Source organism: Salvia miltiorrhiza, chromosome 2, assembly GCF_028751815.1.
Source record: "Salvia miltiorrhiza cultivar Shanhuang (shh) chromosome 2, IMPLAD_Smil_shh, whole genome shotgun sequence".
Taxonomy (NCBI): Eukaryota; Viridiplantae; Streptophyta; class Magnoliopsida; order Lamiales; family Lamiaceae; genus Salvia; species Salvia miltiorrhiza.
In genome coordinates, this window is record NC_080388.1 from 48,335,575 (window position 1) to 48,348,324 (window position 12,750).

The 12,750-nt window shown below is 35.1% G+C and overlaps 2 protein-coding genes across 3 annotated transcripts; one reads left to right on the forward strand and one right to left on the reverse strand.

The window, feature by feature from the left end:
* Positions 1-950: 950 nt before the first annotated feature.
* Positions 951-6,459, forward strand: LOC131011851 (metal transporter Nramp7.2-like). Of its 2 annotated transcripts, none has more exons than XM_057939726.1 (13): positions 951-1,230; positions 1,424-1,502; positions 1,584-1,624; positions 2,144-2,222; positions 2,335-2,439; positions 2,648-2,757; positions 4,190-4,371; positions 4,581-4,650; positions 4,932-5,105; positions 5,197-5,301; positions 5,570-5,701; positions 5,779-5,874; positions 5,945-6,459. In XM_057939726.1, exons 1-13 carry the CDS (start codon positions 1,036-1,038, stop codon positions 6,272-6,274), a joined length of 1,698 nt encoding a protein of 565 aa, XP_057795709.1. In that variant the 5' UTR covers positions 951-1,035; the 3' UTR covers positions 6,275-6,459. The 2 variants fall into 2 exon arrangements, with proteins under 2 accessions (XP_057795709.1, XP_057795708.1); XM_057939725.1 differs by having other exon boundaries at positions 985-1,237; positions 1,422-1,502.
* A 104-nt stretch (positions 6,460-6,563) lies between these two features.
* On the reverse strand, positions 6,564-10,345 carry LOC131011850 (probable disease resistance protein At4g27220). The gene is made up of 2 exons (XM_057939724.1): positions 10,215-10,345; positions 6,564-9,793 (listed from the first exon to the last, which is right to left on the reverse strand). Exon 2 carries the CDS (start codon positions 9,785-9,787, stop codon positions 6,860-6,862), a length of 2,928 nt encoding a protein of 975 aa, XP_057795707.1. The 5' UTR covers positions 9,788-9,793; positions 10,215-10,345; the 3' UTR covers positions 6,564-6,859.
* Between the last annotated feature and the right edge of the window lie 2,405 nt (positions 10,346-12,750).

A 12,750-nucleotide genomic window follows, 5' to 3' on the forward strand; every position in this document is an offset into this window, starting at 1 on the left:
TAAATTGTGCGACAAGAATATCTAAGAAGCAACAATCTTCGTGGGTTGCAAGGGGCTGAAACATATGTGTTAAAAAGAAATGGAAATGATGAATTAATTAAAATTAATTTAATTTGGGGGTTATGAGGGTAAAATAGTAAATTTTTAATTAATTATTATTATTACTTAAAAAGGCGCTGCAATGAGTAAAATGAGGGCTATGAATAGAATCACCCAGAAGGATTTTACATTATCATATTTCTTGTTCTTCGTTCTTCAGTATAACTCTCACTTTTTTACTTAGATATATTATTGTCACTTTCAAATTAAAATGATTTTTATAAATGTTAATTTTTTTTCATATTGTCACTTTTTTAATACTTTCTCCATCTCATTCTTTTTGTTTCGTTTTACTTTTTCAAATCTCATTCTTCTTATCCTATTTTCATTAAAAAAAATAGTACTAATAATTAACTATTCAAAATGTATGAATCTTATCATTTTTAATTAATTTATATTTTTTTTCTTAATTTTCGCATAATAAAGAAATGGGAAAAAGTGAGTAATAATTCCTACTCCATCATTTTTTTTTTTTTTTGATAAATTACTACTCAGGAGCCTCTGACTTTTCTTACTAGACTAGACGCCCACTTTAGCATTGTCAAATCCATGCAAAATTTAGGTATGGGGCTTAATAGGAATAATAATAATAAGCATAATTAAACAAAGATGATTTTTTAACATAAAAAAGAAACCTACTCCAATAAGGTCTTATCTGCTTTATTAATTAGCTACGGCAAGTTTCATGACACATTTCGATTTTTACCACAATCTTGATTTTTGTCACGAATGTGACGTGGAATTAAGTAAATCCAAGAACCTTGTCCAATTACGATTATAAATTAAAAGTAGCTCGTTTTTATGACGAATATAATTTTGGTTGATATATAGTTTCCAGAAAAAACTAAGCTGAGTGGAATTAAATGTGAGGTTGGTCTTGGGATAGGCAATATGCAAGATTCGTTTCCATATAAATAAAGGGATGCCAAAATATTAATGCACACAACAGAAACCTTCTTCAGCTGCACAAAAACACAGTCACACACACTAGCTAGTTGTAAAAATATGGCAAGCTTGCAGCAGGGGAGTGGCAGTGGGAACAACAGCAACCGTATTGTCGCCGTGGTGCAGACACCGCCCGCCGCCGGTGATTGGGCTGCCGGAGACAAAGAATTCGATCAGGAAGACCAGGTGCAAGAGATATATATGCTCAATTCTCTCTCTCTCTCTCTGCATAAGTATATATATTATATTTTTCAGTGTTTTTGTTCCAGCTTAATTAAAATCGTTTTTATTTGAAAATTCTTGGATGATTTTTCATCAGAAAGGGAAAAGGAATCTATTGTTTTTTTGAAATGAAATGTTGATTTTGGTGTTTGTGCAGAAACCAGGGTGGAAAAATTTCTTGAAGCATGTTGGCCCTGGTTTCTTGGTCTCATTGGCTTACCTTGATCCAGGAAATTGTAAGCCCTCTCTCTCTCTCTCTCTCTCTCTCTATTATACATATTTGTGGCACTAATGCTGATTAATTATCTTAATTGCAGTGGAAACTGATTTGCAAGCGGGAGCAAACCACGGCTACGAAGTACTAATTAACTAAGATACACTTTTATTGAAATCCCATAATCTCATCATTTCAAGCATGCATTTCTTCTTCTTCAAAAAAAAAAAAAAAAAAGGCATGCATGACAAATTTAGTACTAAGCATCTTTTAATATAGTGATTTTTTCTTTATGCGAATTTCACAATTTTGGGCTGCTAGAATATTCAGAAGCCGGGAAATTCCGGCAACATGATTTTCACCCACACAAAAAAAGTAACAATTCCTTATACCGAATTTATATTTATTCTGTGAAGAATATTAAAAACCGATCCTTTTCATGAATAATCACACAAATCGCCACACCGGCCCAAATTTTTTGCTTTTCCTACAAAAAAAGTTAGATTAGACAAAATAAAGGGACCCAATTCGCGAACTTTTCGAAGATTTTTAAGTTTGATATTTGTCGTCCAAAAATAAATTATAGCAAAATGATAGTGTATATATATAATAAATAGAAATTAGGCCACTTTTACACATTATTTACTAGGTGTATATTTGCAGCTGCTATGGGTGATCCTTATCGGTTTGGTGTTTGCCCTCATAATTCAATCACTTGCGGCAAATCTAGGAGTCAGCACTGGTAACGTTTGAATATTTACTCCATCTGACTGAATTATTAATTATTTATTTTGAATTTAGATAAGTACATATAAAATTGATGAATTATTTATGAATAATATTAACGTTTGTAGGCAAACATTTGGCGGAGCTGTGCAAGGCTGAGTACCCAATATTCGTTAAATACTCGTTGTGGATTCTAGCTGAGCTTGCCGTCATTGCTGCTGACATCCCAGAAGGTATATACACATTTTGACTCATACGTCAATTTATTGAATTAATACTCATACTCATCTAAACTTTAAATTCCGATATGATAGAGAACATATACATTACGTTGTGTTTTATGTAAATTATTATTTTAGATCACAATCAGTCAAAGTCACAAATTAATAAATTTTACATGCAAAATTGTCTCTACTCATTTTTTAATTTTTTTTTTGACAGTGATTGGGACGGCATTTGCACTTAACATATTATTCAACATACCAGTTTGGGTTGGGGTTCTCTGCACCGGGTGCAGTACTCTGCTCTTGCTCGGCCTACAAAGATACGGTGTAAGTCTTCAATTTATATTAGAAAATTTAATTTATCCTCAAATTGAAATATATATATATATATATATATATATATATATATGTATGTATATCCTTAGTTGTTGTACTTAAATATCTATTATTTCAACCACTCCCACTATAATTTTTAAATCGAGCCTCTTAAAATTTTGCATAATTGATCGTTGACGGCCTAATTTAACATACAATTAAACATAATAGTTGTAATTAATTTACTTTACTATGTCAACAACTAAGTAATTAGCAAGATTACAAATGAGATGACGTACAAGTGGAGTGGAATTCTGTTAATGAGAAATGAATTGGATAACTTATAGGTAAATATATTGGAATCATGTAATGCTTTGTTTCGTACGTGGATTATTATTATTATTATTATTATTATTATTATTATTATTATTATTATTATTATTATTATTATTATTATTATTATTATTATTATTATTATTATTATTATTATTATTATTATTATTATTATTATTATTATTATTATTATTATTATTATTATTATTATTATTATTATTATTATTATTATTATTATTATTGGTAATTGTATGTATACTACTCTAGTAATCTCACTTGTGCGTCGCAATCAGTTTATAATGCTCATAATTTTAGGTATATTAAGTCGAAGGCTTATTAAACATATAATATCTCATAGCATATTAAAAAATATAATTAATATTAGAAAGAAAAAAGAAATTCAAATTGACCCACACACACACACACACATTATTCCACTAAGTGACTTGGATATTAAAATCAAATGATTTTTTTGTCCCATTTTTAATTATCTATGCTTTGATCTTATTCATTATATAATGCATTCGAAAAAGAATACACCTTTTCACCTCAAGTAGTATATTTTATTATTGTTCACAACTACTGTACATATCTAATACACAACTTGCTCATTTTTAATAGTAGCTTAACCTTCTCTCAAAAAAAAATATAGTAGCTTAACCAGATATATATTGATTACTTTTACGAAGTGGGATAAAAGATTGGAAGTGCATTAAAATAACTTTGTACAATAATCGTAAGGTGGTATATATAGCATCAATTCTATACCACGCGAATATGCCTTCAAGAAGAAAGAAATTTTCATCACCTAAAACATGGCGTTGTATGTATATCTTGTGCTTCAGAAACATAAATAAATTGAGTCCAATCTTGACCGTCTATTTGTCAGCTCCGTTTCTTACATTTTATGGTATATATATATAAAATAAAAAGAACAAGTTAATATATACATATATTAATTATATATTGACCTTTCGAGTCGGGCTCTTTAAAGAAGAAATATGCTCAAAGCATGTATCACAATTAATTGTATACTTATTATCTATATTTATTAATAACTATATATTTCTAATCAAATAATAATTTTTTATTTGTTAAAAAAAAAAAACAGGTGAGGAAACTTGAATTGTTGATTGCAATATTAGTATTCATAATGGCAGCATGCTTTTTTGGAGAATTAAGCTATGTGAAGCCTCCAGCTAAAGAAGTGATGAAAGGAATGTTTGTGCCTAAGTTGAGCGGCCAAGGCGCTACCGGTGATGCCATTGCGCTGCTCGGTGCCCTCGTTATGCCGTATGTATATCACCCCACCATCAAATTTTTACATACTATATACATATGTATATATAAATGAAAAATTGGGCATGCTAAATTTTCACTCAAGGTTGTGATTTTTGGTCCAATTAATCCATCTCCTTTAGATTATATTTGTGAAGTCCCTTTTATTGATTGAAGATTTTAATTAATTTCTTCTTCTTCTTCTTCTTATGATTTTGCTGCAGGCATAATCTTTTTCTTCATTCTGCTCTAGTGCTGTCGAGAAAGATACCTAATTCTGTTCGTGGCATCAATGTAAGTAAAGCATATACTCTTATTTAGGTTAGTCTTAATCGTGCATTATGAGAAATAAAAAATGTGTGTTTGATATAATTTGGCAAAATTATTCAACTATTCTAGGACTGGAAGTAATTAATTTTGGTATGGCAGGCTAGAGCAAGTGCACATATTCTTTATTGATTAATTATAGTGTTAGACTTTATTGATTAATACTTACAAAAGATCATTAAATGTTAAATAATTTATTAATACTGTATCTTTAACCGTTTCTTTTTCAACTATGAATGTTATTTCAGGATGCTTGTCGATACTTCTTGATTGAGAGTGGATTTGCACTTTTTGTAGCCTTTTTGATAAATGTGGCAGTTGTTTCTGTGTCGGGAACTGTTTGCTTAGCAGATGATCTCTCTAATGAAAACGCAGACAGTTGCAGCGACTTAACACTTAATTCTGCATCTTTCCTCCTCAAGGTCAATTACTAATATTCTAAATAAATTGAAAAAACAAAAAACTATTTAATATATGGATTATTTCTAATTTTTAAAATTTGTTTTTTTCCAGAATGTTTTGGGGAAATCAAGTTCTACTGTTTATGCCATTGCATTGTTGGCCTCGGGACAGAGCTCTACTATCACAGGCACTTATGCAGGTCAATACATCATGCAGGTACGTACTCATATGCTTATCAATATAATGAAATACTAGAAAAAAAAAAAAAGAATACTATGTAGTCCATTCATTATTTGTACGTGAAAAATGATGCGTGGAATAGTAAATAAGGGCAAAATAGAACAAATGATTATCTTTTACAAAATATGTATTTCCCAAAAGAAATTTAAATGCATGTTTTTAATTTATGTGAAAATTGAAGATGGTGGATTCGTGTTTAAGACGATATTTGAGATACTAAATGGTAATGTTTTTAAACATGTAGGGGTTCTTGGAACTAAAGATGAGAAAATGGACTAGAAATTTGATGACAAGGTGCATTGCCATAACACCTAGTCTAATAGTGTCTATAATTGGAGGATCTTCTGGAGCTGGTCGACTCATCATTATTGCATCGGTTTGTACATCTTTCAATTTACTCTTACTTATCGGAATTTAATATCGAAACCTAAGTAACATATTTATTGAAATCAGATGATACTATCTTTCGAGCTTCCTTTCGCCCTAATCCCACTTCTCAAGTTCAGCACTAGCTCCACCAAGATGGGACCTCACAAGAACTCCATCTACGTAAGTGGATATTGTGGATTAATGTAGAAGCGTGTTAACGAGGGCTAACTTTGTGTGCATGCACGCGCAGATCATCGTCTTTTCTTGGGTTCTAGGACTGGGGATCATAGGAATCAACATCTACTATCTGAGCACCGCGTTTGTCGGCTGGATTATCGACAACGACTTGCCAAAAGTGGGGAATGTGTTCATTGGAATCCTAGTATTTCCTCTTATGGCAATGTACATTATTTCGGTAATTTATCTCATGTTCCGCAAAGACAAAGTTGTGACATTCATCGACCCCACAAAATTCGACCCCACCGCCCAAGCCCATATGGAAAACGGGCATCAAGGAGGAACTGAATCGCAGAATGCGCCCTATAGAGAGGATCTAGCAGACATCCCATTGCCCAACTAGACTTCTTCTTCTTCTTGTCGTCGTTTTTCTTTGATGAAGAAAATGTACAAGCGCCCATTTACTATAAAAAAATCCGTTGAGAAAAATAGTATACTTGTAGTTTAATTTTCATGTTTCCCTTTTTGGGTCTTCCATGTGTAATACTCCTATGAGGTATGATTGAATAAGAAAGGCAGTTTTTTTAATTTCTGAAACATGCATACATTTTATTGTATGCTTCAAGACAACAGTGCCGCGGTGCAAGTCGACGCCCCTGCTACAAGATAATAGGACCACATAAATTGTTTGATTTAGAAATGTCCATGTTCATAAAGCAGTATATTACATGCTTCAAATGAAATTAAACAACATTAACAGTACTACAAAATTCAAGCCAAACTTGGGGATATTGGTGTCTAAATACTACACATTTTTAAATGAAACTTAAATATGCATATTCCATGACTAAATGACCTGCAGCCTCTGTATATTGAATCATGTACATGGACAACATTAACGAAGTTGTATTAAAAATTAGGAAGAAGCAATTCTAACCAAGAAACATACAAACGAGTTTATCTGTATAAATCCAAAATGGAAGCAATTTCAGAAGAGTTGAAGGAATGGATGGAGGAGTTGAGGGAGATTGAGACTGTCCCACTCCAATGATTCCCACCATTCTTCCGCCAACACTATCACTCTCAGGGTGGGTGGTGGAGAAACATCCAAATGCAGAGGCAATTTCTTCACCAAACTTGGGCACTGCACAATTTCGATGGTCTCGATGGATTTGCAAATCAATTTTGCCCTGCATACGCACTTCAGTCTCGGCAGCTCAAGTAAGCTCAACTTTTTCAATTTGGAGAGGGTGACAGAACCTCTTTCGTCATCTTCGAATATCTCTTGCAGCTCACCACACACCTCGATTTCAATATATTCAAGGTTGGGAACTCCTAATACCGGCAACCCCAGCTTCCCAATCTTGCTACATTTGTGAATAACTAGCCTTCTAAGAGAGGAAAACATGATTTCTGCAGGTGCAACCGATGCTCCTATTTCCTCTTTCTTGACCACTCCCTTCAAATCCTCCAACTCCACCAGCTTAATTTCTTCAAGAGTTGAGATTTGTGGCGGTAGTGATCCTCCTTGTCCTTGATCACTACTCAAAATGCACTCTATTCCTCCACAACTTTCGATGCTCACTCTCTTGAGGGATGTAGGATTGTTCAATCCTGAAAAATCATCCACAAAGCAGATGCTCAGACCCTGGCATTGGATAATCGTCAGGTACACAACGCCTTGTCCCGACACTTTCTCATCTTTAAGGTTGACTTCGCGCAAGATTAACTCATTATTATACAATTCGAAATATCTGTAGCGAGCAGTGTAGATGTATCCTACTCCTACTCTGTAGCAAGTATCATGCACCCGACTTGTAATAAAACGATTAAAATCATTCACATTTTCCACTCCTCCACTGAACTCCTCCAGCTGTTTCAGATTTTCAATCTCTTCTATTGGTACTTGTATATGAAATGGGAGTTTCACATGCTGAAGATTCCCGAGTTTGAGCAGCAATCCTCTTGGAAGTATCTTCAGTGTACGCACATCCATTGAAAGGAACTTGAGATTGAGCAATTCCTCAATTCCTTGAGGCACTTCCTCGATGGCTGTATATGAGAGGTTCAACTCCCTCAGTGCTTTTAGATTCCCCAAGTAGGGCATATTTTCAAGGTTATAACAGTAGTCAAGGAACAAGGTCTTAAGGCACTTCATCTCACATATTGAATCTGGCAGCGTCGTTATGTCAGTTTCACCCAAATCGAGTGAGCTTAGACGCTGCATTTTGGAGAAGAATGAATCTGGGATGGTATCCAATAGACTCCCACATAAGATCAATGTTGAGAGATTAGGACAGTTGGGAGAGATTCCATCTCTGATTCTCTTTATGCCACTCATCATTAAGGACACCTTCTCGAGACCATTTGTCCACTCATGTTCATCGGGGATTTCTATTAAAGAGTACTTACCTGCTCTCACCATATATTTCCCCTCACAAATCTTTAGTGCCATACCTCTTACGAGATCATGCATCTTCACATATTCCTCAAAAATAACACCACTTTCCAATAAACACACATTCACTAATTTATCCAATATGGAATGACCTTGGTGAATTTGTCCTCTCCTACTCTTCCTTTGATCCATCAACCCCTCACAAATGAATTTTCTAACCAAATCCTCTTTAAGTATTTGGTAGTCTTCAGGATATAACGAGCAGTACAGGAAGCAAAGTTGAAGCGTATTGAACTCATTTCTCAGGCTTTGATGAGTTCTGTTCAACTGATCAAAACTATATTTTAATACTTTGAAAACCTCATCTTCTCCCTCGCCATCTTGCCCCACGACACATTCCTTTAGTTCGGCCAGAGCATTTGTCCACGTATGAATGGATGTCTCGCCCCTCATGCTTCCAGCCACGCTAATAATTCCCAGGGGCAAACCATCACATAATTTTGCTACAGATTTGGCGATTTCTTCTACTTGAGGACCTAGTGCTATCTCATTTCCCAATGTTTCATTGAATAACTTCCACGCCTCGTCCTTGCCTAGTTTTTTCACTGGAATTACTTCTTGGCAACGAATTTGACGGCACACTCTTAACGAGCGAGTTGTTATAACCAACCTACAACACTCCACAGAGATGTGGCATCCCACCTTTAACATATCAATATTTTCCCACACATCATCCAATATGAGCACTGAATTCTTCATCCGAGATAATGCGCTATGCAGCCTCGCTGCCCTCTTGCCTTCATCATCCTCATCTGAAAGGTCCACACCTAAAAGACGAGCTATTTTGTCTTGCAAACTTGTGATGGTAAATTCTTGAGAGACCGTAACCCAAAGCACACGTCTCTGAGGTTGCTGTAGCAGCCGGTTGTTTATGTGCTTTGCCAGCGTCGTTTTGCCCACACCACCCATACCATAAATACCAATGCTCGACACTTTTCTACCCTCCAAAAGTTGTAAAATTCTCTCCAAGTTATGATTAAATGCTTCACCAACCATCCCATTTGCCAAAAATGCCTCGCCCCTATTCCCACAAATATCAAGTACAAGTTCGCCAAAATTCCGACTTTGCTCAACAAGGTGATCAACTTCATGATTTAGTTTTGGTGCTCTTCCTCCATCCATCAACCTCATTACGAATCCTTGTGAATCTACTTGACTCCCCAACTCAACAACTTCTTTTTCAATGGATTTGACTTGTTCCAACCATTCCTCAACTTCTCGTTTCCTTTTCTTTCGACCTGAGAGCTCTGCATTCTTGATCTCCTCCTCCACATCAGATGCCTTAGCACTTAATGACTTCAATTTTTTTTCAAGAGTTTTTAAACTGACCTCAAAGTCCTTTATATTCTTCACGTTGTTGTGTGCATTATCAGCCGTCTGCTCCACCACCTTTGACAAAAATGACTCCCCCACCTTTGAAAAAATCGACTCGAAAATTTGCGCAACCATTCTCTCCATTTTGCTCTTCCCACATAAAAGTAGAAAACCAAAATCAAAAATTATTAGTCAAATATTACTAATGATATCTGTCACATATTAATTCTATCGACGGATTTCAGCAAGAATTAGCAGCAAACGAGCAAGAACTGAAATATATAGCAGTTACTATTGTTTTTCTTTGTTTCTATACTCGAAATTTTGCGTGCATCTCAAATTTGGAGCAACTCTCAACAGCAGCTGCATGCCTTAATTTGAAACATTTTTATAATTGAACTTAGAAATCACATGACTCAAACGCAGAGGATTAGCAAAAAATTTCCTATTAATTACAATTTATATGTGCACGAATTAAAACTTTCCATTCCCGAAGGCTTGCGTTAAAATCTGCTAAATCTTGTAAAGAAAAGAGAGCATAGTGTAAAATAACAGAAGATTAATATTTTACCTGAGATATGGAAGTGGAAGGCCAGCTGAGATTGAATGAATCAGTAAAGAGAGATAATTGGAAGATGTAAGTATGATTAGTCAGAAATGAAGAATTGCAAATTACGAGTAGACTAAAATTGTCTTGGACAATATGGGATGTTTCTTGGAAAGTAATGGGATATTGGAGAGCACATGGTCATATCATTTTTTATTGAAAAAAATATTTTAAAACAATGTTTGATGGTGAACTTAAAATTAAAAACTAAGGTAACCAATTTACTATTAATATTATCTTAAAGTAGTTTCATCATAATATATTTTAATTAATAATTATTATAGGTGGTTTATTTTACATGATTAATAATATAGATACATGATTGAGTATTGATACTATTAAAATTATAAGTTTTACAATTTTACTCATTTAATCAGATATAAATCAAGCAAAATTAGTTAAAAGATCCAAAATGATTAAAATTATGAAAAACGTTAGAATAACTCAAAATTTGAATTCATCGTAATTAGGGCTGGGAATTTCGGGATCGGGTAATCGGGTACCCGATATCCGACCCGAAAAAATCGGGTATAGGTTACCCGATACCCGATTTTTTCGGGATCGGGGTACGGGATCGGGTATTTAGGGGTTGAAATATTCGGGTATCGGGTATACCCGAATTACCCGATATTTTTAATTAATAAATTTTAAACTATTAAATAAAATTAAATAATAAATATGAAATCTAAAACTCCCAGCCCCTAACCCTCCCGCCCCCTGTACTGTGTTTCACTTTCCCAAATCAATTCATCCCTCCCAATTCCCAAACTGAACTCCCAGCCCGCCGGCCCTCCTCTCGGCTCTCACTCCAGAGTCCAGCCCCGGCCGGCCGCCCCACTCGCCGTCGCCCCTCGCCCCTCGCCAGCCCAGCGTCGGCGCGTCGCCGTCGTTCCCAGCCTCCCCAGTCCGCGACCCTCGCCCGCCCGCCGTTCCCGTCTCCGTGACGTCGCGACCCTCGCCAATCGCCCTCAGATCCGAGACCCTTACTCAGTCGCCCAGCCATTTCCGATACCCTCGACCCTCGCCAGTCGTTCCCGTCGTTCCGCCGCCGCCTACGACTTCGCCCCGCAGCAGCCGCACCGCCTCCGAGCTCCAACAGGCGCTGCTGCTTCTTCTTCTTCCTCTTTTTTTTTTTAAATAAACATATATGCTTTTTTGTACAAAATGGAGAATTGCTACAGATCTGAAAGTTGCTACGACTTAGAGTTTGAGAATTGAGCAAAAAAAATGAAATTCTGTACAGATCTGAAAGTTGCTACAGATCGGGTAATTTAGGGTACCCGAATACCCGACTCGGGTACCCGAGTCGGGTATTAGGGTACCCGATTTCAATTTCGGGGTCGGGGTCGGGTATAGGGTTTAGGGGATTTTCGGGTTCGGGTACCCAATTTTTTCGGGTAGGGTACCCGAACCCGACCCGATTCCCAGCCCTAATCGTAATAATTAAATAAGAGATTAAATTTATTACTTGTACTTATTAAAATTAATCTAAAAAACTAAACACCCTTCATATCTACACAATACTTTCAGGGTGTGTTTATTTTGGTGGATAAGCTTTGATTGATAAAAATAGTAAGGCTAATCCCTTATTTACTTTGATAATTTGCAACTTTGGGATATCCCAAGGCCCTTGATTATTTTTATCCTCCAAACTACTTCTGCTTAATTCTTATCCCATCAAAAGGGTGGGATTGGAGTAATCGCGTTTACTTTGCATGACTGATAAAATGGATGATTGAATATTTTTATCCTCAAGAGTAGGATTACTTCAATCCCACCCTTTTGATGGGATAAGAATTAACCAAAACTAGCTTGGAGTAGGATTCAATCCCACCCTTTTGATGGGATAAGAATTAACCAAAACTAGCTTGGAGGATAAAAATACTCAATCATCCATTTTATCAATCATGTAAAGTAAAGTCCCATCACCGTAAGATTGATTGTTCAGGCCAAAGTGAAATTCTATTATTATTATTATTATTATTATTATTATTATTATTATTATTATTATTATTATTATTATTATTATTATTATTATTATTATTATTATTATTATTATGCTTGCAAGAATAGTTTGAGCATAAGATTGGCCATTGAGGATGATGGTAGATTAAAAGAGCATTGAAAGGTTAAGTTTAATCGATAAAAATAGTAAGATTAATCTCTTATTTATTTTTGATGGATTAAAACATTAAAAATATTTCATTTTTTTTTAATTATTTGATCATTTGATCTAGTTTGGGTTTATGATTTGATTGGATTCCATTATTTTGGCCTGATAGATTTTTGGGCCGGCCCAGTCTTCGCTGACTAGGCCGCGCATCATACAAATTGCATGTTTTGTACCTCGTATTTTCGTAAATTACAATGGTAACCACTGTTTTCACGATTTCACATTTTTATCATTCATTAATAGGGATGTCAATCGGACAGTCCACCGAGTTTTAGGCCAGCCTTATCGAGTTTCAGGCTAATTGGGTGCAAGTTAATCGGGTTGAGA

Excerpts from the sequence above, each read along its gene's own strand:
- LOC131011851 (XM_057939725.1), top strand. The coding sequence starts at position 1,036 with ATGCACACAACAGAAACCTTCTTCAGCTGCACAAAAACACAGTCACAC. Across the intron at positions 1,238-1,421 it reads TCAGGAAGACCAGGTGCAAG|AGAAACCAGGGTGGAAAAAT; the intron begins AGATATATATGC and ends TGGTGTTTGTGC. Across the intron at positions 4,651-4,931 it reads ATTCTGTTCGTGGCATCAAT|GATGCTTGTCGATACTTCTT; the intron begins GTAAGTAAAGCA and ends ATGTTATTTCAG.
- LOC131011850 (XM_057939724.1), bottom strand. The coding sequence starts at position 9,787 with ATGGAGAGAATGGTTGCGCAAATTTTCGAGTCGATTTTTTCAAAGGTG.